This window comes from Lampetra fluviatilis, chromosome 12, assembly GCF_964198595.1.
Source record: "Lampetra fluviatilis chromosome 12, kcLamFluv1.1, whole genome shotgun sequence".
Lineage (NCBI taxonomy): Eukaryota > Metazoa > Chordata > Hyperoartia > Petromyzontiformes > Petromyzontidae > Lampetra > Lampetra fluviatilis.
Window position 1 is genome coordinate 6666171 of NC_136286.1, and position 23717 is coordinate 6689887.

Consider the following 23717-nt stretch of genomic DNA (forward strand, 5'->3'; position numbering starts at 1 on the left):
CACGGTCCGGGTCATCGAGCACGACCCGTGAGCATCAGGCTGAGCGTGGGCAGCCCTTGGGCGATCCCACTTACGATCAGGTTTAGTTCCGATTAACAAAAAGAACTTAAGTTAAGGTGTGTATTATAATAATCTTTCATAATGCAATCGGAATGTTCCTGTTAAACAGTACCGAAGGTCAATTGCTTGGCTTCAATGTTTGCACTTTATGGGATGTGGCTTGAAGAGAGAACAACGCCTGTTTGTAAGAGAAGCCAACGTGTACACACATACCATAATCCGTAAGTCGAGGCACAAACAGCATGGAATAATTGGATTCTGTAAGACCAGCACACACTTTTAGCACATCACATCAGTCCTGCATATGCCACTTGAATAAATTAATGCATAAGCAGAAATGCACCATTCTTATCTCCTTAGATGTACCTTTCTTTAGCCTAATCTATCACCTCATAATATGCCTAAAGTTCCTCTTCTGAGCGTTCAGCTGTAGGTGCATATATTTTAATGATTGAGATGTTAAGTGGCTTATATTTCAATATTCATATGAAAAACAATTGGACGATGCAAAACAGCAGAAAAAGTGTCTGCTGCCTGTTTGTCAAGCAGGATTCCTACTCTTCTCACCTGTATTCCCTCTTGAATTACTACTATAAGAATGACAAGAATGTCTGTTTGTGTGTAATGTGCGTGACGTCACTCCACCTGCCGCATCCCCCCCCCCCCCCCCCGTAATTTGAACAAATTGAAGGTCAGTTATATACAGTGCTACAGTGAAGTGAGGTGTTTTATGACGTAGTTTTGTGCAAGATTCACTAGCATCAATACAGTGCTACAGTGAAATGCAGTGAAGTGTTTGATAACATACTTTTGTGCAAGATTCACTGCCATGAAATTTACACAAGATACAATTATACTCTGCTCATTTTTTTTTGTAAATATTACAGCTTCCGTCCTAAGATGGGCAAACACGCTAGTAGATTAATAACTAAATCTTGACTTAAAGCTTTCGTGACTGCAGGAATTCACATTCTTTGGGTCTTTTGGTAAAGTCACATAGATAGGTTCAAAGAAAATAACAAAAAACTACGACGTTTCGATCGCAACACAAGCGTTCGTCATCAGGAAGAGGGGGTTAGCTTCTAAAGGCAAACTGTTTATAAAGGTTTGAAATGGGCGTGGCCCAAATGTCAGCAGCCATTGTTAATGTAAGTGGTGGGCAGCGACCGCGACAGTGGTGCGTTTTCCACCAATCAAAGGGCTGCCAAATAAAAGTTAGCATGTTAATGTAAGATCATTGAGCGGCCTCCACGGCCAGCACCCTAAGGTGGCTATGTTAATGTGAGAGATTAGCATGTTAATGGGGGACTGCAGAGCAGCAACCTCGAGCTCGGCGAGCGAGGTGGCTGTGTTAGTGTGAGAAATTTTACCTGTTAATGTAAAATCAGAGAGCCGAAAATAACAACTAACATCGGAAGGTCGTAGGATGGGAACATCACAGCCAGTTATGACTTAAACTGGTTGATAACATCCTTCCAATGATTGCTCAGTTTATACCCATCTTCTCGATGGAAATTGTGTCTGTATATATGTGGATGGCTTCATTAACGAATCTTTGTTGATAGCCAGTGGGTTTGCACAGTACCTTCGTCTTAGAGAAATACATTTCGTGTGAGCCCACCACATTAAAACAATGTTTACCCACGGCCGAGGTATTGGTCCTACCGTGTTTCAGTTCTGCCTTGTGTTCACGAACACGGTCCGAGACATGTCGCTTAGTTTCCAATGTAACTATAGCGGAACTTCGGTATACGACCGCTTTGAAATAAGTCTAATTTGGTATACGTCGTGTTTATTCGAGAGAAAAAAATGTCTTGGGATACGACGTCTTGCTTGGGATACGACACACTTGCTAGAACTTGTATGGGTCGGGATGAGTCACCGCGTGCAGTACCCGCGTATGCCCCGTTCACGACTGAGACAAAGCGAGAGGGGCGGGGGGCGTGGGGGAGAGGGGCGGGGGGCATGGGGGAGAGGGGCGGGGGGCGTGGGGGGCTGCCCCCATGGAGGGTAGAGCCCCGAGTCGAGGCGCGCGCGACGTGCTGGGTTGAGGCACGCCACGTGACCAGTGCAGCTGGCAGCAGCGCTGGTCACGTGGCTTCTGAATGCATTTTAGTAATTAGTGTCTAAATTATTTTATACAACCCCATTGATGTATAATATGCCACATAAAATATCATTTCTTTTCCTCTGGAACGGATTATTTCCTTTCCCTTTATTTCTTATGGGAAAAATTCGTATGGTATACATCATTTTCGGGATAAGTCCTACCTTCTAGAACGAATTAACGACGTATACCGAGGTACCACTGTACTGCCGCAGACACAGCTTAGTTTGTAGACGCCGGGTTTTGCCTGTCAGGGATCACATCCTTCACAGACGGGATCAGATCTCGAATTTTATGTACTGTGATAAATCGAACCTGGATCTTGTTTTTGCTCATGTTTTTGGAGATCTTTTTGGTGACCCCTGCTTTGTATGGCAAGGTGATGATTTTGATTGGGTCCTCAGATTGTTATTTCCCAACGGTTGGGGCGATAGCTTTCTGGATTGTCGCCTGAATATCCATTCATCTTGAGAGCTTCGTATACGTCTTCCAGTTCACTGGCTAGGTGATGTTCTTATCTTCCAAGTTGCTATGCTTACAATGTTTGTTTTTGGGCGTCATCACTCTGTGAAACCCCCATTGTGGACATTGATACTTCTGTTTCTAGCCATGATTACTTCCTTGATAATTACAGCAGTGGTTTGCCATTAGCTTACTGCCGTAGTCTTTGCTTCACAATCTATCCCACAAGGCAGCTGGGGGAGGGGTAGCTTTATACACAATCACATTTAAATAAGTTAACAATTAAATATTGAATACAGTACTCTCAAACACAACTGTCGGCAGTTGCTGAACCTGCTTGCCAACAAGGCCACTGAATTGATTTTGATAACGTTGAGGTGTTGTGTAGAACTAATTATTACTGGCCGAGACTAATTCGAGAATCCATTGAAATTGAGAGAAATACTAATAATTTAACCGCACTGACAGCTACAGGCTTAGTGCGGCCTGGAAGCGTATTATTAAGTAATACATCTCACAACTGCATTCCTTTCGAGGAAACACATGCTAATTAACTGATTACTAATCTATTATATAATTACAATACCCCTTCCGCCTCTGATCTCTGCACCTGATGGGTTCAGTGATAACGTCGTCCTGTTCTATATTTAAGACCAGAATCAGGTGGATTGCTTCACTATTCTAGCAAATCGCCCGATGATGCTGGATGTAATTACCAGCGAAACGTCGTACTCAAATTGTAAATGTTGTGGATGTACTCTTCAACACACCGGTGGGCTGAAGTAGTAACTAATTTGCGCGTTGTTTACGTGACAACCCTTACTGGCTTTGTCGGGTGCTCGAGGGTTACGACACAACATTTTATACTTACGCGATCTAACCCAAAAAACCTACATTATGAAAAAGCATATACGGTGTTAATATTATGAATACTTGAATAACAGTATTTTGTTAAATTTAAATACATATACATGTGTCATGGAATTAAGTGGTTTAACCTATCGGAAGTGAGAAATTCAACCAACTTGTAAGTAAACCGTAAAAGGAATGTATGGAAAAAATGCCACTGTCCGCTCGCCGCACGGGGAATTGAAATGCGCACAAAGGTTAAATTGATGACTAAGGCTGACTGGCCATTTTGTGAATAGGATTAGCCAACTCGCAGAATAAGTGTTGTAACAGTGGCCACTCACACCGGTAATTGCTCTCCGCACGTAAATGCTCTGGCACACACTTTATTTTTTTTTTAAACTTGGAGGCCAAGACAATGACAACACAAATAAAAGCTTGAGCATAGAATTACTAAATATTAAAATAATGTCACTGAAAAGATGTGTTATGATATTACACAACTTGTCCACACATTTGCATACACCGTCTATGACCAAATCACCCAGAAAACACTGGTCTATTCCGATCTTGGAAGCCGAGTTGAGCCTGGATAGTGCTTGAATGGGTGACCACCACGCTTTTCTCCTTGTACCATGTTATCGGGGTTACCTGGTGGGCAGTAGCTAAATCCATTGTTGTACTATATACTCCTGTGCTCCCTGCCTTCAAGAAACCTGCACTGACCAGTGTGGTGAAGTATGGTAAAATAACCATCCATGACCCGCATGGTGTGGGGAGGCCCTCGTCCAGCGGTAGATTGACAAACGGCCAATATATGTACATTTGCATATACATTTACCATATACAGAATACTGTAGCATTCATACTGCGAGACTTTAATCTACGGAGAACACAAATGGCACTCCTGATTTCCGATGTTGCAAAGAGGCATTTGGTTCGTGTCTCAGCATATAAAAGTGTTTAGAGCAGAAGTTATTCCCAGGATGCTGCCATGGTGTAATGCTTATCATACTGGACTTGCAATCCAGAGGTCACAGTTCGATATCGCAGCACAGCACTTGAAGCAATGGGGCAAGTTTCTTAAATAATTATCTTATGACCACTCAGCAGTATAAATTGGTACACAATTATTCTATTGACAGGTCGCACGTTGTGGCGTAAAGTGTAGTTACTCGAACCCTTTTCTAGACGTCTGGTTAGCATGGAAAAGTTGGCCAAAATCACCTCCTAGTGGGGGTGATTTTGTCTAGTGGGGGCCCTTCCCCTAGCAGTGGCGTGTGGACAACATTTAAGGACTGCTCTATCGCCTTTACCTCATTCCATTTCCAGCCGTACAAAAAAATATTGGCATGATGCTTCTTTCAGAGTGCATCTAAGGTTAAAAGTCTTCGAAATAAATTTGAAACACACCGGGTAGCACAATTATAGATGCAGGTCCTGTTTGCAAATAGGTGTGACACGTTACGGAAAACATTTAACGAGCAGTGAAAGCTTTAATATATTTTATGTGGCTTCATTGTACCATTTCCTAAACCTGTCTTAAACAACCAACTTTGCAACCCTTTTTTCATTCCACTGTGAATGAAGGCCTCCCCACACTGTTATGATCATGACCATACTTCATCATACTGGTCCGTGTAGGTTGTTGAAGGGGAGGCACCTTGTTAGTGTTCATTAAACATATCTACTGACTTATGGAAAGGTAAGATTGTCATCGGAAATGAGCATTGGATAAAACATGCCTTGTTAAAACATAACCATGTATTATTCCACAAAATAGTTGCATCTGTTAAATATTCATACAAAAAGTCAGTGGAGTGAATGTGGCAGGTCAACAGAGTGTTCATTAACACAATTTTTGTGCTTTTCCCAGCAGGTAATTGCGACATTCTGAAAAGGGTATTGGTTCCTAATGCACACCTTCTACAGCAACGATGACATTTAACGTTTATGCAAAATCTTTAAAGGGTTTAAGGAATATTTGCTCTTCTTAGTCTGCCACGCAGGCATACTCATCTATCAAAGAATCCGAGCTGGAAATGACGACCCTTACGTCATAACTCAATAACACAATGGCTTCATTAAAGGTTTGGGTTTTAGTTGCAAAACAGGAACAGTCTATTGCAACAAAGGCGTATTGTGTGCCACAAAATAACTCGTCTCTTGTTTCTCAATTGTACAAGAAAGATATACATCCTCATTTGACTCAGTATTGGAAAGACCGAACTACACATTTTGTTTGTAGGTATTAAAGGGATATCAGTGTCGAATTCATTTAAATATCAACAAAGCCACGCTTTGTATTTTAATCATTTAGAGTAGATTTTAAAGAATTACACATGGTATAAAGTTCTGATTGGTGTTTAATTTCTAAGCAGGCAGTGCTTAGCACAATGATTTATTTTATAAGTAATGCAAATTGCAGGACATTGAATACCTTTGAAGTATACAATTTGCCTTTACCTCAATTGTGTTTTGTACTAAAAACTTACTCTTCCATTAAAATTGTGAATTTACAAACGTGGATACCCATGGCTTTTTTTGGGTGACAGGGTGGTGCAGTGGTAACACTTATGCTTCACAGGAAAAAGGGCATAGGTTTGATTCCCAACTCGGATGTCTTTCTGAATGACATTTGTGTCTTTTCCACTAATCTGCATGAGTCTCCTCCGGGTTCTCTGATATCCTCACATAGGTAAAAAAACAATTAAAGTGGTATTGACCAAACATCCTTATGCTGGAAATTATATGTGTATTTTTGGTGATCTGTGCATAGCGCCTGACACTTCTGTATGCTGTGTGTAACGCTGGGTAGGCTACATGGACTTTCATGCAATTTTGTTGGAGTTTTTCAGGAAAGGATTATCAAAATTGTAACTAATTATTAGTTTGTTACATGGATAATACATTTTCTCAAAAAAATTACCATCGCTACTTTTGATAAACGCCAAGTGCGCCCCTGTTTTTTTTTATATTTTATCTTTTAGTTTCGCACACCATTACAGAAGACTAATAAATAATTTATCATACTCTTTGGTTCTTTAGGTAAAGTCACGTAGGTATAAAATAAAATAAATCACGACGTTTCGGGCGCAACACAAGCGTCCATCATCAGGTGGGAACGCATGATCTGCTGCTGCTGAGGCAGACTGTTTTAAAAGGTTTGAAATGGGTGTAGCCCAAGGGTCATAAAGAAGTGGCCGGGGCTAGTGATGTTAATGTGAGAAATTAGCATGTAAGATAGGAGGAGAGCGGCCTCCTCGACGAGGGCACGGAAGTGGCTATGTTAATGTGAGAGATTAGCATGATGTTAATGTGAGAAATTAGCATGTAACTGTAAGTTAGGAGGAGAGCGGCCTCCTCGACGAGGGAGTGCAACCCAACAGGTGCAATCCAAAGGGCATGTGAGTATGAGAGTGCAATCCAAAGAACATGTAAGCATGAGAGTGCAATCCAAAGGCATGAGAGTGCAATGCAAAGGACATATGAGCATGAGAGATCTAAGAAAGCGGCATAGAGAGAGGCACAGAGAGTCGGAAATAACAGCTGACATAGGCAGGTAGGATGGAAACATCACAGTCAGTTAAGACTTTACCTGGTTAATAACGTCCTTCCAATGATTGCTCAGTTTGTACCCATCCTCTCGGTTGAAGTTGAAATTTACGTTATTTACCACAAGAACCAAAGAGTATGGATTCCTGCAGTCACGAAAGCTTCAAATCAATAATCTCTCAGTTAATCTGTGTGACATTAGTTTTTTTGGGCATCGAATAGAAATTGAAATAAATAAGCGGAATCATTTTTAATTTAAACTCAGTGCAGTTTCACTTTGATTACTTTTGCTCGCACTTACAGTGAAAATGAGTGAACACCGACCCTTCTGATCAAAAAATCGTAACTTTTTTCAAATTCATATCAATTCAGAACCCAGTAAGTTATTGTAACTGAGTGCAAATAAATTGTTGTAAAAGCGACCTTCTGGTTTATGTAATAGTTATTTTTTTGTATTCACATCAATACAGAATCCACTAAATCGGTACGCATAAAAATTAATGAATTCCTACAACAATTGCACATTTGCAACAAACATAAGTCGAGCACTAACTTTTTATTTGGTTTATTGACTCTCATAGGTGAGGAAAAAATAAAAGTTTGGAAGACCAATTTTATTATTGAAACATTTTGTTTACGTTCTTCCTGATAGAAATGTAACTCAAACATCTCTTATGACCATACAAAAAGTGTGTAATAAATTACTTTCAGAAAAAGAGTGAATTACATTCAGTACATCACATTCCGTAATTTAGATTTAATTCAGACTAATCCAGAAGAGTCTGCAGACGACAGAAGGCGTCAATTAAACAGAGAAAGACAGCAGAGATGGCGTATTCGTCAACGGGATCGTTTACGACGTGAAAATTTTCGTAATATGACGGGCAATTACACTAATTGGTGAATATTCATGAATTAATTTGAGACCAGGACACCTATAAAATAATTGTTTAAACTCATTGATCGTAAACGATGTAGATTCCAGGAGTAACTAGCGAGCACGAACAAATTACGTCATGCATGCAGAGCGTCCGTTGAATGTTTTTTTTTGTTTTCTTGCAGATACCAGATCGTTAGGATACTTCACAAAAATGACCATAGATTAAAATATTGATATTCTTGGTTCTTTCGGTAAAGTCACGTGACTAATACCCTGTGGGCTGGTGGAACCAGTGGATTCCTACCAGTAATATTGATGTTCATTATTCATCCATTTGTGTCTCAGAAATCATGTTGGGTCAGGCAATGGGGGGGGGGGGTACTCGGTTGAAACAAAATTCAACAAAGGGGGTACAAGTAACCAAACAAAAAGTTGAGAACCACTGATTTCGAGCAGCGTTGGTCCATTTTCTCGAGCAGTGTGTTGCGAGTAGGGCCATTGCAGGGCTGCGCCTTAACCCCCGCTACCCCCCGGCTGTTGTGAGCCGTTGCGCGCGCCCTGACGTCACTGTTGAGATAATCGCGTGGGTGCGGTGACGTCACCGAACCCACGATCCACGTCTGGTGGGTGTGCGCGCCGCTCAGCCAATAGGAGCTCGGCTCGCGCGGCACGTGACTCCCGCAACTCGTTCCAACACCGGCCCCTCCCCCCCACGTACAGCAGCAGCAAGGCAGCCGCAGTGGATGAGTGAGTGGAGTGTGTTATGTGATGATCACAGCTAACAATCATTACTACGACTTTTACATGATACATTTTCGTAGTCATTCTATTGCCTGTTTTGTTCACGCCAGCGTTTGCGAGCAGGGGTTAAGAGGGAAGCAGTGTAATAGGGTAGAATTCGCTCTGGGCTGGGCCGCAGGCCCCGCGATTTTATTGTATAATAATAATAAAATGTAACGAATGAAATTGCAATTAAGCAGACGTCGCTGCTTACATTGTATATGTGTGTGTGAGAGAGATAAAAAAATATAAGTCGTTCGGAGAGGAGAGAGGGCTAAGCCAGGTGTCAGATCATGAATGTGTGGTGGGTCCCGGACTGGATCGTCAGCTCTGGCATTATAAAATGGCTTGCGAATTATGAATGTGGCTCCACCTTTTGTCAGTCAGTACCGCATGTTTGTACATCTGCTGAATGTATATGAACTTCTTTCGCACCGTACGTAGCCAACCGTGCTCATCGGAGGTGCGGTGGTGGTAAGGGCAACAGACTAAGCACGAAGCTATTGACTATAGTTGACGCTGGGCCCTGCGGGTTTGTGATGGAGAACGTGGTGCAATAACAACAGTGGAGTCTGCTGCAATGCTCTCACAAATGATGGCCTGGTAAATGCCACCTCAGAAGTCTGTGGTGGGTTTGGCTCCACCAATATCAATGGTCAATGCTCAGATCTTTTATTGGATGTGGGCCCTCCCCATGCCGTTTGTGGGGGTTATTTGACCATACTTCAGCATTCTAGATTTTAAGCTTTCGTGACTGCAAGAAATCATACTCTTAGGTTTTTTCGGTAAAGGCACGTAGGTAAAAAAATAGAAAATAATAGAAATAAAATAATAAATCACGACGTTTCGGAGGCAACACAAGCTTCCGTCTTTAGGTGGAACCGAAAAAAACCTAAGAGTATACTTCAGCATACTGATCAGTGTGGGTTGGTGAAGGCGAGCGGCATGGACATGGCAGCGGTTTTTCCCTGCACTGCATTCTGCTGCAATGTCTCTGGCAACTGTTGATACCCAAATGTCCAGTGGTGAGGTATAGTTATGCAGATGTTAATGACGGATGTATCCTTCGACTGTCAGTAGTGAGTGGCTTTGTGTCAACGTCGCTTTCAAAAGTGTCATTGGTGAGAATCACTCCACAAGTGTAAATACGGCGAATGTGTCTCCATAAATGAGTGCGGTCAATGCTACCGTAAAAAATGCATGCAAAATTAATTGTGTGATTGTACGAGTTGCTCTGGAAGGGCAATTTAGGATTGCTTGAGTTTTGCTTTGCTGACAACCTTGTACAGAATTATTATACAAAAGGGCAAAGGCATGTCTGTTGCCATTGCTATTCTCATGTGGTGTCTTTACCCATTACGATAGTTTTCCTACACGTTACGCATCTCTGTCAGGAATTCAACCTCTGTACAAACTGTGCCGGTGTCAAGTGTACAGAGCTTTAGATTGTTTGTCCATCCTAAATTAAATGTGTGACTGCGTTGCACTGTGAGATGAGTGACAATGATAAGCCATGCAACGTATGTTGACGGTATGGCCACTTTGTGTTATATGGATATTTCGTGAGCATGCACTGATATGATTTTATTTGACTATATCACGCCTTTGGTATTCTGGGCCAAGCATTTCGTTTCATCGCAGCATAAATTATTTAAAGATAATTCGGAAAGCAGCCATGCATACAAAAGCCTGATCCAAAAGCTCACAGGCATCATACATACTCTGCTGTCCTTTGTGACTCATTGTAACATGTTGGTCATTCAAATAGACTTATGCAAAAACATTGCATGGTTTTAATAATATGTATAGTTATAATTGTATTCCCCTTAATTTTGTTTTAATGATTGGTATGTTTTTAAAATTATGCAACGGTAGCTTTAGCTTCAGATAACGTGCATTTTTAACATGCATTTTCTTTCACAGCTGTAAGGGCCATATACAGCATGCTAAACACAACCATATAACTATTTGCGAGTCACAAAACCAAACATCGCTACGAGTGGAGTTCGACTATGTCCACAATCCAGTGTTTTATAGTAAATGTGTTTTTTTAGAAAGGGAATGTGTACCTTAATCGAATAAGTATTGCCATTGTTTAATTTGTAAAAGCATCTTCATGCTGTACAATTTTCATGTAATAGTTGTACGTCATTTTCACATTTGTTTTCCATTAAGTGGAGCCAGCTTGTTGCATATGACCTTTTGAAGGGCAAATCAATGTCCTCGGCTTGCACATGCTCAGTGATGCAGAGGCGTTGGATGACCTAACTTGCAACAGCAGCCGGTGAACAAAGTGCAAACGCAGGCTGGAAGTTTATTGACAGCTTTTTAATGTATCACCAATAACTATGAGCTCCTTGATGCACATACGTTTTTGTTCTTTTTAGTAAAAACGCAATCAAAATATGGTTGAGTTGTGATTATATGTTATTAGTTACCATTGTTGTTTATAAGTTTCAATTCTGTGTTTTTCCTATGTTAGCAGAAGGTGGAGTCGTTAAGGCCAAAGATGTCTGGAAACTTGCGCAATGATATCAACATCAAGGAGCCACGCTGGGACCAGGGCACCTTCACCGGACGGGCAAAACATTTCTTCACAGTCACGGATCCCCGTAACGTGTTGCTGTCCAATGATACATTGAATGCAGCTTCCAACATCATAGAAAATTACAAGTATGTGGATGGACTTGTTTTTATGCTAGTAAGAACAGTGAAAGTAGTCTTTCCTTCTTAGTACTCCTAACATCTTACAACGTTAATAATAAAACTTAAGATTTTTCATGAAACATATTCTCCAATTAAAATTAAGATTATTCATATTGATTATGGGGGGAGGGGGAGCAGTGGTGTGGTTGCGCAATAACCTGCCACGGCTAACGTCAACTCCGAGTGATATCATAACAGGTACTGCTCCCCCTCATTCGCCTTCACGAACCAAGATTGCCAAGTGTGCTGAAATATGGTCAAACAACCCTATAACTGATATGGCATGAGGAGGCCTTCATCTGGCAGGGTATTGACAAATGGTTGCGCATGTTAGTTGTATAACATTTTACTAACATTGGAAGGCATGGTACATTTTACAACTTTTAGGAAAATATAATTGTTAAACTTTGAAGGTTGAACGACATTTTTTCAGTATAAAAAGAGCATTGACAAAGGTCAGATTGTTACATCCTTTCTTGTGAATTTTTAAATTTTTTTAACAATTTATAAACATAATTCAAGTTTAAATCTTGACTTAAAGCTTTCGTGACGGCAGGAATTCATATTCTTTGGGTCTTTCGGGAAAGTCACGTAGATGGGTTCAAAGAAAATGACAAGTATAGTATTATCTGGTGTACACAATGCATTGATTTGTAAGCAATAGTGATTGTGAAGAGACACAAACATATTAACTTACCATGTATTCCTTGAAAGCATTCACACAGACGTTATTACACTTCTTGGCCGTACTACAGTACTGCTTTAAATACTGGTGTTGACTTTTTAAAAAAGTTCGACCACCTCATTGAATTACAGCGCACATGTGAAAAGTGATACTTGACTTTGTGAACTTTTCACCATGGTCAATAAAGGTTCATGCCAAATATAGCAGTATTGTTGCCTGCTTACACCAAAATGTCAAAGCTTGTTCTGTTCAGATTTTAATTAAATGTCTCATTTATACATTTATTTACTTGAATCAGATGGAAAGTTAATATTCCACACTTGTAAGTTAAAATGGAATGTGGCAAGTACATTTTTTTGTAAACTCGTTACACATTTGGTGGGCAATGTGTATGGCCAATTACATTATTTTAAACATGAGACGAATGCATAATATTAACGACACGTTATTTGACGTTATTTAGGAAACATGTCTTATATCCTTTACATTTCAAATACAATAGCAGCTATAAAGGAAATATTGGCATACCAGACATAATATGAACTACAATGCCCGTATTTAATTAGGGGAACACGTTAAAACCTTTACAAGAATATAGTTTACTGTAGTTAAAATGTGAGTTTGATGGCTGTTCCCAAAAGTGTGAAGTGAGTTGGGCTAGGTTTTAATTTCCCAAAATGGCTGGTCATTACAAGTCGACACTTATGTATTGGCTATATTTAAACTAAGTGCATGTATCGTTGACATATTTCAAATAATACTGATACAATGTATTATTCTTAAGCATTGAATGCAGTTTCCCCCACATTTTGTAATAATATTTGCCTGTATTGCCCTTAAATGAAAGACTATTGGCTGTGACCATTGATGTGTTGCATCGAGATTTTCCTTTGTTATTAATAGACGAGCCATGCAGTGAGTACAATCTTGACAAGTCTGACAGGTAATACCTCAAATATGACTTCAGATAAAAAAAAACTTTTGTCTGCCAAGTCTATAAAGCTTAACACTTGACAGGCAATACAGGATACGATGTGCAAATGTGTTTTTCAAGTAACCTACATCTCCAGGTACACACGTATGTTGTATATGGCCATATGTATTGTATGTTGCCACATTTATTATTGTTTCCATAACATTTTACAGAATGAGAATAGAGCATTGTACCCATATGAATTTACCACTTTTCTTTTGTAATTTTATATGAAAACTTAAGGCTTATTTCTAAGTCTAAATATAATTTGCAGCCTATTGTGAATCTGCTTCTGGATGAAGGCCTCCACATATGTAAAAATCATATTTGTATTTCATTTGGTAATTATATAATATATAAGATGATAGAAAAACCTTACATTTTATATGATTAATAGTGATCCGTGTGAAAAGTAAAATAATCTCATTAAAGTTTTATTTGAGTTGAATGTGATATAGAAGGAGCATTCATATTAATATAACCATTACTGGGGGTCAAATGATGAATGACCAAGATGGTCCATCCAATGAAAGGAACGGGCACCATTTGTCTTGTAGCAAATGCTCAATTCTCATGTCATAGATCACTGGTAGTATCGAGATTCTTGATTACCTAAGCTCCTAACAATAAGGTGATTGAATGACCACCTTTGACCAGCTTTACAGTTTTTTTTCCATATAGATGTGCTGTCATGGATAGATAACTTTAATGGTTTTTTATTTGCTGAAATAGATAATAGGTATGAATGTGTTTAGCATTCTGGTCATTACTCATTAAGGATTACCAATCTTTTTTTTTAAATATCCGTTTAGCATTTATTGTAACCCCCTAAATGAATCGTCAGCTATGGCATTTTGGGACAAAATGGATTTTTATCAGATATTTTAATTTACAGATGGTTCTCCATAAAATAAAAGGTGGAGAATGTTAGCAAAATCTGTTTTGCCTGTGTCTAGGTTGGGTGTTGTACCCCCAACCCTGACGGAAGATGAGCTCTGGAACGCCAAATATGTCTACGACTCTGCCTTCCACCCTGACACCGGAGAAAAGATGATGCTGATTGGCCGCATGTCGGCACAAGTCCCCATGAACATGACCATCACTGGCTGCATGATGACTTTTTACAAGTTAGTACTGCACAATGTTCATTTTCATCATTATAGATAATAAAAAAACAGGTTCATTAGGCCGTTTTCACTGTCTTTTAATGCACTCGGCAACTATAATATTAAGTTACATTTTTGTTATGATGGATAATGTGACTCACGAAAGATTTACAAACGTAGAACATTTATGGTTTGATGGATGCTGTGATTTCTTTTTATTCAGATCCACTCCAGCAGTGCTCTTCTGGCAATGGATTAATCAGTCTTTTAATGCAATTGTCAACTATACCAACCGTAGTGGAGATGCGCCTCTTACAGTCAGGTAAACAATCTCAGTTATTCATTAAAAAGCTATTGTATTGAAGTGTGTTAAAATATGTTACACTCACACTGCTGAGTTATCATTTGGCTGCTGCTGATGTCTCTTGATAAAAGAGCTATAGAGCTCAGTGAGTTTTACTTTGGAAATAAACTTCTGAACTTCTTAAACGTTGAAGCTACATATGAAAACAATAGCTTTAGAGATTATGCAGTGGTGCATTGCAATTTATTGTAAAAAGTTAACTTGAAATGTTTGGGAAAGTTTAAATACATATCAGGTCCATATACATGTGTAAATATGTATGTTCAACTTTTATTTTATTCAAATGATTTTTTTTGAGGTGACCAGGTAGCTTACAGTTCAGTGCTAAACCAGTAACTGCTGGATTCAAATATTGGGTGCCTCCCATTATTTAACTTGGATTACAAGTTGAGCGAACTAATGATCTCAGCCTAGTTATCAATAATTGCACAAAAAAATCTTTATTAAGTTTGGTTTAGTATTTAATGTGGCTAAATTCCAGCCATGAGAGTAAAAAATATCGATGTAACTGTCATGAGACAGTTGAACAAATGGGAAACTGTGACCCCTACTCTCTAAAGAATAATAAAGCAACTCGACAATATTTTTTTGAAGTCTTGAGAAAAAATCTCTTTAATGGGCCATTTATACACATGAGGTCTGCTGCTTTTTGAGCTTTGCAAATTCATTCTTTGACTTGTGACACTGACAGCCTCATCATCAGCCATGGTCTACCTGTAAGTGACGATGATGGCTTGGGGAGACAAAGCGTAATTGAAATCATTTTTGGGAAATATAAAAAAAACATGACCTGAATTATTTCAGCCTGAAATTTTCATCATATCCTAGATCCTAATTGTGTGTATTGCTTCGCAGCCAACTTGGTACAGCTTATGTTTGTGCCACCTCTGGGGCTGTTATCACAGCTTTGGGCCTCAACTCCCTCACCAAGGTAACACATATATAAATTGGATGTGTTAAATAAATGTTTACAGACTTCTATTCTTTATTTCCAAATACATGTAACAAATTTGTTATTATCTTTATGCAAACAATTATATTTTGTATATAAAATGACTGAATGTTGTTATTCAAGGCTGATATTTAGACTTACATTTGTTTGCACATTGGTGGCAAAATAATTACATTGTCGTGTTAATCTGATGTACATGTCCCCATTGTCTACTAGAGAGTCACCCCTCTCATTGGGCGCTTTGTTCCTTTTGCGGCGGTGGCTGCTGCAAATTGCATCAATATACCCTTCATGAGACAAAGGTACATAACATAACATGGGACCTGTTCTGAACTGCTTTTAATCATTGTCTGTAATGTCTGTTTGAACATTTTTTTAAAGTTTTTTAAAATAACTGTCTTCCTATTCATTTCACCCTTTTAAATGAAGCCCCCATACTTTTTTGTCTGGTAAGTGTTTCATGCAATATTACTCGGATATAGAATTGATAATATAACCCTTTAGTTGCTTATAGTCGATTTAGTTCTAATTGTATGTATACATTCGTGCAGGTGTTCTCAACCCATTTCAGTTATTAAAATGTCCATATTTGGAATAATTTTCTATAACCACATTACCCTTTACACTGGATCCCTGCATGATTCCTGCAGGTCAACGGTTGAGATCCCTTGCATTAGAATCCATGCTGTTTTCCGCTTGCAGCCCTGTTTACAAATGTAGCAGTTAATTTCCATACCTACTGTTTCTCACTTGTATCCTAGAGACCCTATTTTCCTGGAAGTGGGTGGGAAAGAAGGGTGTAAGCTATCAAGTAACACTATTCTGTGTAACACTGTCATGTGTGTAGTTGGGTTTCTTATGATTGCAGTACTATGTTGCGTAAGTGCTTAATATGTAAATGTTATTGAAGCATGTGGTTTACATTATTGATGAATGAAACGTATTTTTTAGCAATCTTGTCCTGGCTTTCTTTCCATTTTAAAGAATATATTTTGTAGTAATTTCTGCTGCACATATTTCAAGAAAGCCATCAAAGTTTAGTTGTACAACCCGGCACGTGTGGGGTCAGATTTAGCCAGCTTTCAAAGTGATGTTTAGGAGCAAAACTTTTTTTGGTATGTACAACATTTAATGTTGATACATGTATGTCTTTATCTTTTTACTATTATCCTTTTCTATACTGCCTATTGGGATTACCATATACTGTGTATTTAATAATTTTAAAGATTAAACATACAGTATAGCTCAGCTACACATGGGTCTGGCAACAATAGAAGAGTACGTATAATCTGTTGTAAATCTGAGGTTAAAAGGGTAGATGCAAAAACCTTCAATCATTTAAATACTGTCATTAAATTGTTTGCATGTTTTACATGCGTTACAATTCAATCATGTTGCCTTTTCATCAGTAGTTCAGTGTTGAAATACTACATTTACAATTGAGGACCTGTCATTACATTTCAAAAATGTTTCTTGTTGGCTTTTAGTGCTTGTTCATGTATGCTGTGTTCTCAGTTGTGCGTATAAGTGTGTAGCAATGTATTTTCTGTGGCATTTGCCCATGTGTTCCCAGGGAGCTGAAATGTGGAATCCCAGTGTTTGATGAACAAGGAAAACGCCTGGGAGAATCCACAAATGCAGCCCAGCAGGCCATCACCCAAGTGGTCGTTTCCAGAATTGGAATGGCAGCACCGGGCATGGGTAAGGATATTTGGACATTGCAGATGCATCCCCGTTTTTGTACATTACAGGTCATTGCTATACATCATATATAAACATGCATTTTAAAGGTATTGCAGTATTATACATTTATATTTATTAAGAGAAAGAGTGATGTATTGACAAATTTCGTAAGTTATTGATATGATTAGTTTATACGTGCTAAAGTTATACTATTTTACAGAATATACAGCTCTTGGTCAATCCACCAATGGCTTTCCCACAACATGTCAATCATGGTAATTATTTGACCATACTTTAGCATGCTGCTGGGTAGTATTTAGTAAAAGTGCACCGATTACCAGTTTAGGTATCACGCACTACTGGTATTAGCCTTGGTTAGGAATTTAACTGAGTTAGATAGGGTTATAGCACAGTGTAATAACTACTGTGGCACTATTTAATTATTTAATAGCTTGATGTCGTAGTTTTGTGAATCGTTAGAAGCAGCAAAACTTGTTTATTAAACAGAAAATATACACTTCCTTAAATATAATCAGTGTTAATATATTTAACAATGTTGATGCCATGTTATTTTGAGTCTTGGTGAAGGTAGTAACGACATGTGCTCTTCAGTTTGTCCTGATGTCTTATCTGCATCCTGTTATTCAAACATAAGGGAGAAGGCTGTTGTTTGGCTTTGTTAGCACTTGAACTCGGTGAACTATCCACCCACAATAATTACATAGAGAACATTACACCTTAAAAAATGACCTGCGAGTTGAAAGGTACTTCCACTAAACCAAACACTGTAGAAACAATATTAGCCTGCATCCTTTAAGGTTTAATGTGCTCAAATGTTTACTTCGCATACATTTGGTATTTATTCACCAGCATGTGTCGCTAAGTGATGATGGTTAGCAAATGAAAAGAGAAGTGAATCTTTAACCAACTGAACATAGGAGTATAATGTAATATACAGTGTAATTGTCATTCCACTGCTGGATGAAGGCTTCCTCATGCCATATTAATCGTGGGTGTTAGGCGAACATTCTTCATCACGCTGGTCAGCGTGGGTTTATGAAGCGGGAAGCTCATGACTGTTTTCTGTGGCAGAATCGAATTTAGGTCACTAAATTCATAGTACAGGGCACTAATCAGTGCCACAACTCCATTAATTGTACGAGGATATATTTACACCTGACGTTTGAAATTTCTATTTGCAGCCATCCCACCATTTATTATGAATGCTTTGGAGAAGAGGGCATTTATGAAGGTAATTGTTCAGCTTTCGTATATCACATTGGAAAAAGACTTATAATGGCATAGTTTTATTATAAATATTCTATACAAGATCATGTCAGTTCCAACATATGCCTACTTTTGTAAATTTCAGAGATACCCTTGGATGAGTGCACCAATACAAGTTGGTCTGGTGGGAATTTGGTAAGCGTTTTCTTTTTTGATATTTGAGCATTCTATTTTCTTTCCAAAGTAGCCTGGTATAATGTTTCCTGCATTGGGTTCCTTGCTGTCGAATATAAATAATGATGCAGGCCTGTTTACTTGTGCAGATATATTCTCCATGTTTGTTTTCCTCTACAGCTTGGTGTTTGCAACCCCGCTGTGCTGTGCACTTTTCCCCCAAAAAAGGTATGCTGCCTTTAATAAAAAAAACATTTAAATAAATGACCACACTAGATGCATCTGACATATGTATATATTTGTGATGAAAGTGATGCTGTTTTACGATCTTTCTCATGATACCAAATGCAGGAGATAATATCTTGCACGACAGTCAATAAACATGCTTGGTCATTAATTTCTATCCGTTATGGTCAAGTACTGCGTTTCACCTCTGGTAATTTGAACAATACTTAAACGAATGACTTAAGAGTACATATTTGTGGACTGCATTCCATCGTCACCTGTTGTTTCTCTCCTCAGTTCTATGAATGTCACCAGATTGGAGCCCGAGCTTCAGACCAAAATTCGTGAGTCTGCTCCAGGGGTCAGCGTTGTTTACTTTAACAAGGGACTCTGAGCGACCTCACTGTCGTGTGACCTCCACGTTCTCGTTCTCTGACCAGCACATCATCTTTATGGCACAAAATGTTTAATAGGAGATATGCACAAATGTTAAGTTTGAAGTCAGATGCATAAAACATTCAGGGAACTGGGGTCTTTTATAAAGGAGAGGGTGCTCATGTAAAAAACGAAAAATGAAATTGCTACATTTTAACATGGAGCTGAAATTATTTAGGTTGTCTTCACATGTATCATGGATATTATACTTATATGATCTGGTACACAAAATACTAGATGAAGATTTCACTTTTCATTATGGTGAGAATTAGAATAGTTGGTTGATTTGTGGCATGTGTTTCTCCCAATGATGTTTCCTAAGTGCTGTTTATTGAAGTCTCTACGAATACCCTCGAATATATTTACCCAATTAATGTAATTTTAAAGTAAATTCATATTTCTGCAATGTTTGAATGGGTAAAACAGTAACTTGCCCTCATTCTCCCTCTGAGAGAATGCTGTATTGATTTCACATGTACCGAACTCGTGCATGTCCCCTATTGTGCTCCAAGACTTGATGACTCTTACGATTAAATGTCAGTAATTGGATAGTCTATTTAGTAGATTTTATTGTAAATGTTATTGTAAATTTGATTTGATCTAGTTTGTTTTACATTTATTGATCAGTGTTCGCCAATATGCACAATAAACATTTCAGTTTAATCACACCTGATGTCATTTTAAATTAAAAACCATGTCTTGCTTTTGCACATTCCATGGCAATTTCACTATTTCTTACATAAATGCTAGGTCTATCATTTGTAATGCGTAGCATACCTAATTATGATTATTGCATTCATGTAAATTGGATTGATTCACAAAGTTAATAGTAATGTAATTGGACTCTAATAATCCAGCCTGAATGAGAATCAATCGTGTCTATACTGGAAAGAGCCAGATTAGAAGAAGAATATCACATCACTTAAAAATTCCCAGTGTATAAAAGGATAACTACCACATGATGGTACAAAATCTATTTTTTAGAGGCATAGGCAGTACTGTATGACTGTGTATATGCATACAAATGCAACTTGATACCGAAATTGGAAATGGTGAAGTACAGTATAATGTTCAACTAAAACTTCCTCACTGTTTTTGTATTCACACTACTGGAGAGATGAGCAAAGGTCAATGTGGCAAAATGTTATAATGAACACCAAGTTTAAACGATCAAACAGGAACATCTACATTATACGTGTAGATTTTATGAACAATATATTTCTCTTGGATTTATGTAATGAATTTTCTGAACATTTTTTGTTATTTGTAAAACGGGCGTGCATGTCCACAAGTCCATATGAATTAGCATTTTAATTATTTCTTCAGAATGGACATTTTTGCTCGATGTTCAAGTGTACAAAACATTTATTCTATGGTTAGAAAATAGTTTACATACTTGAAAAACATCATGTTAGAGTTGTATTCCGTAATGCAGAGTACTTTTAATATATTTCCCAATGGGTCCACAATAAAGCTAACAGGTCGCATGACATGTCTCATGGACAGACGGTATGATGTCACCCCGTCGTAACATCATAACGTCTCTATATGTGACCACTAATCTATCTGTACCTATTTTCTCTGGGTCTCTCTTCTTGTTTATCTTGTGTTCATATCACCAATATTTAATCCCGTCGACAGCTCTCACCCCTAGCTCTGGTTTAATGCTCCTCAATTTGGCAAATTTGTATCTCTTTGTCTTGGTGGGCCACTCCAACAACCATCGCAGCCATATCTGGCCCATGTCTGCCCGTTGGAGAACCCAGACGTAAGCATTAACATCGCAAAAGGGTACATGTGGTGTTTCAATAAATCTGCACATGAAGTACAGATGAAAATGCGTCATTAAGTTACTTGTATTGATATTTTACAGGTATGTGCTGCCTCATGCAAGAATACTTAAACCTCATGCAAACTAAATTGTAACTTTTAGTTGTAATTAGGAGTCTTACCAACTTGAAAATTGTGTTTAAATCTCTGCAGTAAAGATGCTTATTTCCAAAACACTGAAAGAAAAAACCTCCGAATTTTTTCAGTAAAGCTGCTCACTTGGATTGTATGCTTTCTGACACTTAAACGGAAGCATTCTTGTTGAATTATTGTTAAAGAAAAGAAACATGGTAATAAACATTTGGTTAATTTGGTAATGGTAAATCACCGTATTGTCAGAATGGTTTGATAACATTTCTAGTTGTTAATTTGTTTTAACCATTGCAGGAAACTGAAAATGGTAAGTATAGGTGTTGACATGTATGACAATGTTAATGTGCTGGCATCATGATGGAAGTGTGTTGTCTGGCAAATCCTGCAAGAAAGTGCTGTAAAGCTGTTGTAAGTGAAATAAAGCCATCATAAGTCAATGAAGTCGGTTTGCATCGAGTTTGTGAAGGGTGTTCGCAGGTTGAGTAAATGTGTGCTGTTCCTTATTTTCCTATTTGCTTAGGTGCATACACATTTTCCTTTGAAGCAACGCCAGGTGACATGGTGTACAATAATATAATCAAACAATACTCTTTGTAAGAAAAAAATGCACATATAAACTTTCTTTGATTTCATAAAAATGTATAGCTGTACACCAAGATCGTACTACACCTTGTAATTTGGTTAGTATATACCTCTGGTTTGTATGAATGTATACAAGTGAATGTTGACCAGTGTCTCGTTTTATGATTTCATTATTAGTATTACCACTGTAACTCAATCTAGTGTACTTTTTAAAATAATTTATTAGATGATTACAGCTGCTTTAAGTAAGTTATTCCAGCATTTCCTAAAGTTAATTTCCACTAGCTATTTTTTCGTCTGCCATAAGCATGATTGCTCAGTTTGTACCCATCTCGGTTGAAATTGTGTCTGTGTCTATATATATGGATGGCTTCATGAACGAATCTTTGCTGATAGCCAGTGGTTTTGCAAAGTACCATCATCGAGAAGATGGGTACAAACTGAGAAATCCAGTTGAAGTCATAACTGGCTGTGATGTTCACATCCTACCACCTTCCAATGTTATTTTCATCCCTCTGATTTTTGACATTAACAGATTCAATTTCTAACACAGCTACCTCGCGCGTCATCCTCGAGGCTGCTGCTTCACGATCTGCCATTAACATAGCCACCTTGGCATGCTCGCCGTGGAGGATGCTCGGCGATCTTGCATTGACATGCTAATTTTTGCCTGGCAGCCCTTTGACTGGTGGAAAGCCCACCACCGCCGTGGTCACTGCCCACCACTTGCATTGGGCATTGGCTGCTGACATTTGGGCTACGCCCATTTCAAACCTTTATAAGCAGTTGTCTTTAGAAGCTAACCCCCCTTTTCCTGATGACGACTGCTTGTGTTGCGAGCGAAACGTCGTAGTTTTGTTATTTTCTTTGAACCAATCTACGTGACTTTACTGAAAGACCCAAAGAATATAAATTCCTGCAGTCACGAAAGCTTTAAGTCAAGATTTCAAAGGTGTATATAACCTGCTTTAATGGGGGTTGTGAACATGGACAAAATGTAATAAAAGAGTGCATGAAGAATGATCATGTTTATGCTTGAAATTACACTGAAAAACGAACATGTACTTGAGAACATGCAAGTTAAGAGACACCATATTGACAACAAATTAAGCAAGTCACCACTACATGGGAATGAGGGCCAATGGTTAAGACTAATAATGGCGTGGCAGCCAAAGGGACACCCGAGAAAGTGTCCACCGCAGAGATGGAGTGATGAGATCAGCTTCTGGGTAGGAACCCAAATGGAATGCTGCATCCAGAGACAATGAGGGATGGTGATGGCTTAGAGAGGGATGCCTTCATCCAGCAGTTGGTAGACCGGTACCGAAAATTATGATTTACCGTACTTATTTTTTGGTAAATTTCCAGCCATTGTGTTATATGGATGTATTGGCAGACACCGGTGCAGCATAACACACCGTGCCTCATAAAACTGTCTGACGATGTCGCTGTTGCCCTTGAGTGAGTTGCACTCTCCCCATCAGAAGTTTATTCAGCAGCTGCTTTCCCGTTAGAACGTGTGACATGAGTAAAAATGTTTTGATGCCACAGTCCGCCAAGTATTCCGTCCAACCAAATCTAAGGCACGAGGAAAATCTGCCTTTGAAACATGGAGCCAATCGTCATCAGGCTGGGTGCTATACGATAACAGACTGAAGCTTCGTGTTCAGTTGCTTATAACATTCGTCTTCCGACTGCTTTGACATCACGAGAACTGATTTTGACATGCGCCACAATATTTTCTGGGGTTGTGCAAGTCGTGGGACAAATTTTTTTTTTTTAAATATACATACCGTGCACAGGTGTACCTCCAATACGCTTATGTGCCTATTTGCAATGGGAATGTACAAATTCAAACCTGAGGTGTCACGATATATGAGGCAAACAGTTGCAACTATGAAGACATTCAATTTTGACTGCCCTTGATGCATTGGTGTTTACATAAGTCTTGCCTATGACCTAAACTGGATTAGTTGGAGGTTACGGTCA

General features: G+C 38.7%; 1 protein-coding gene across 2 annotated transcripts; it reads left to right on the top strand.

Moving 5' to 3' along the window:
- The first annotated feature begins 8569 nt into the window (after positions 1–8569).
- LOC144935098 (sideroflexin-1-like) lies at positions 8570–21583 on the top strand. Of its 2 annotated transcripts, none has more exons than XM_078861490.1 (11): positions 8570–8660; positions 11176–11366; positions 14014–14184; positions 14387–14485; positions 15383–15458; positions 15696–15781; positions 17053–17180; positions 18365–18414; positions 18535–18584; positions 18744–18791; positions 19086–21583. In XM_078861490.1, the coding sequence occupies exons 2-11, from the start codon at positions 11203–11205 to the stop codon at positions 19180–19182; spliced, it is 969 nt and encodes a 322-aa protein (XP_078717616.1). In that variant the 5' UTR covers positions 8570–8660; positions 11176–11202; the 3' UTR covers positions 19183–21583. The 2 variants fall into 2 exon arrangements, with proteins under 2 accessions (XP_078717616.1, XP_078717617.1); XM_078861491.1 differs by having other exon boundaries at positions 8583–8660; positions 11179–11366.
- Positions 21584–23717: the final 2134 nt, after the last annotated feature.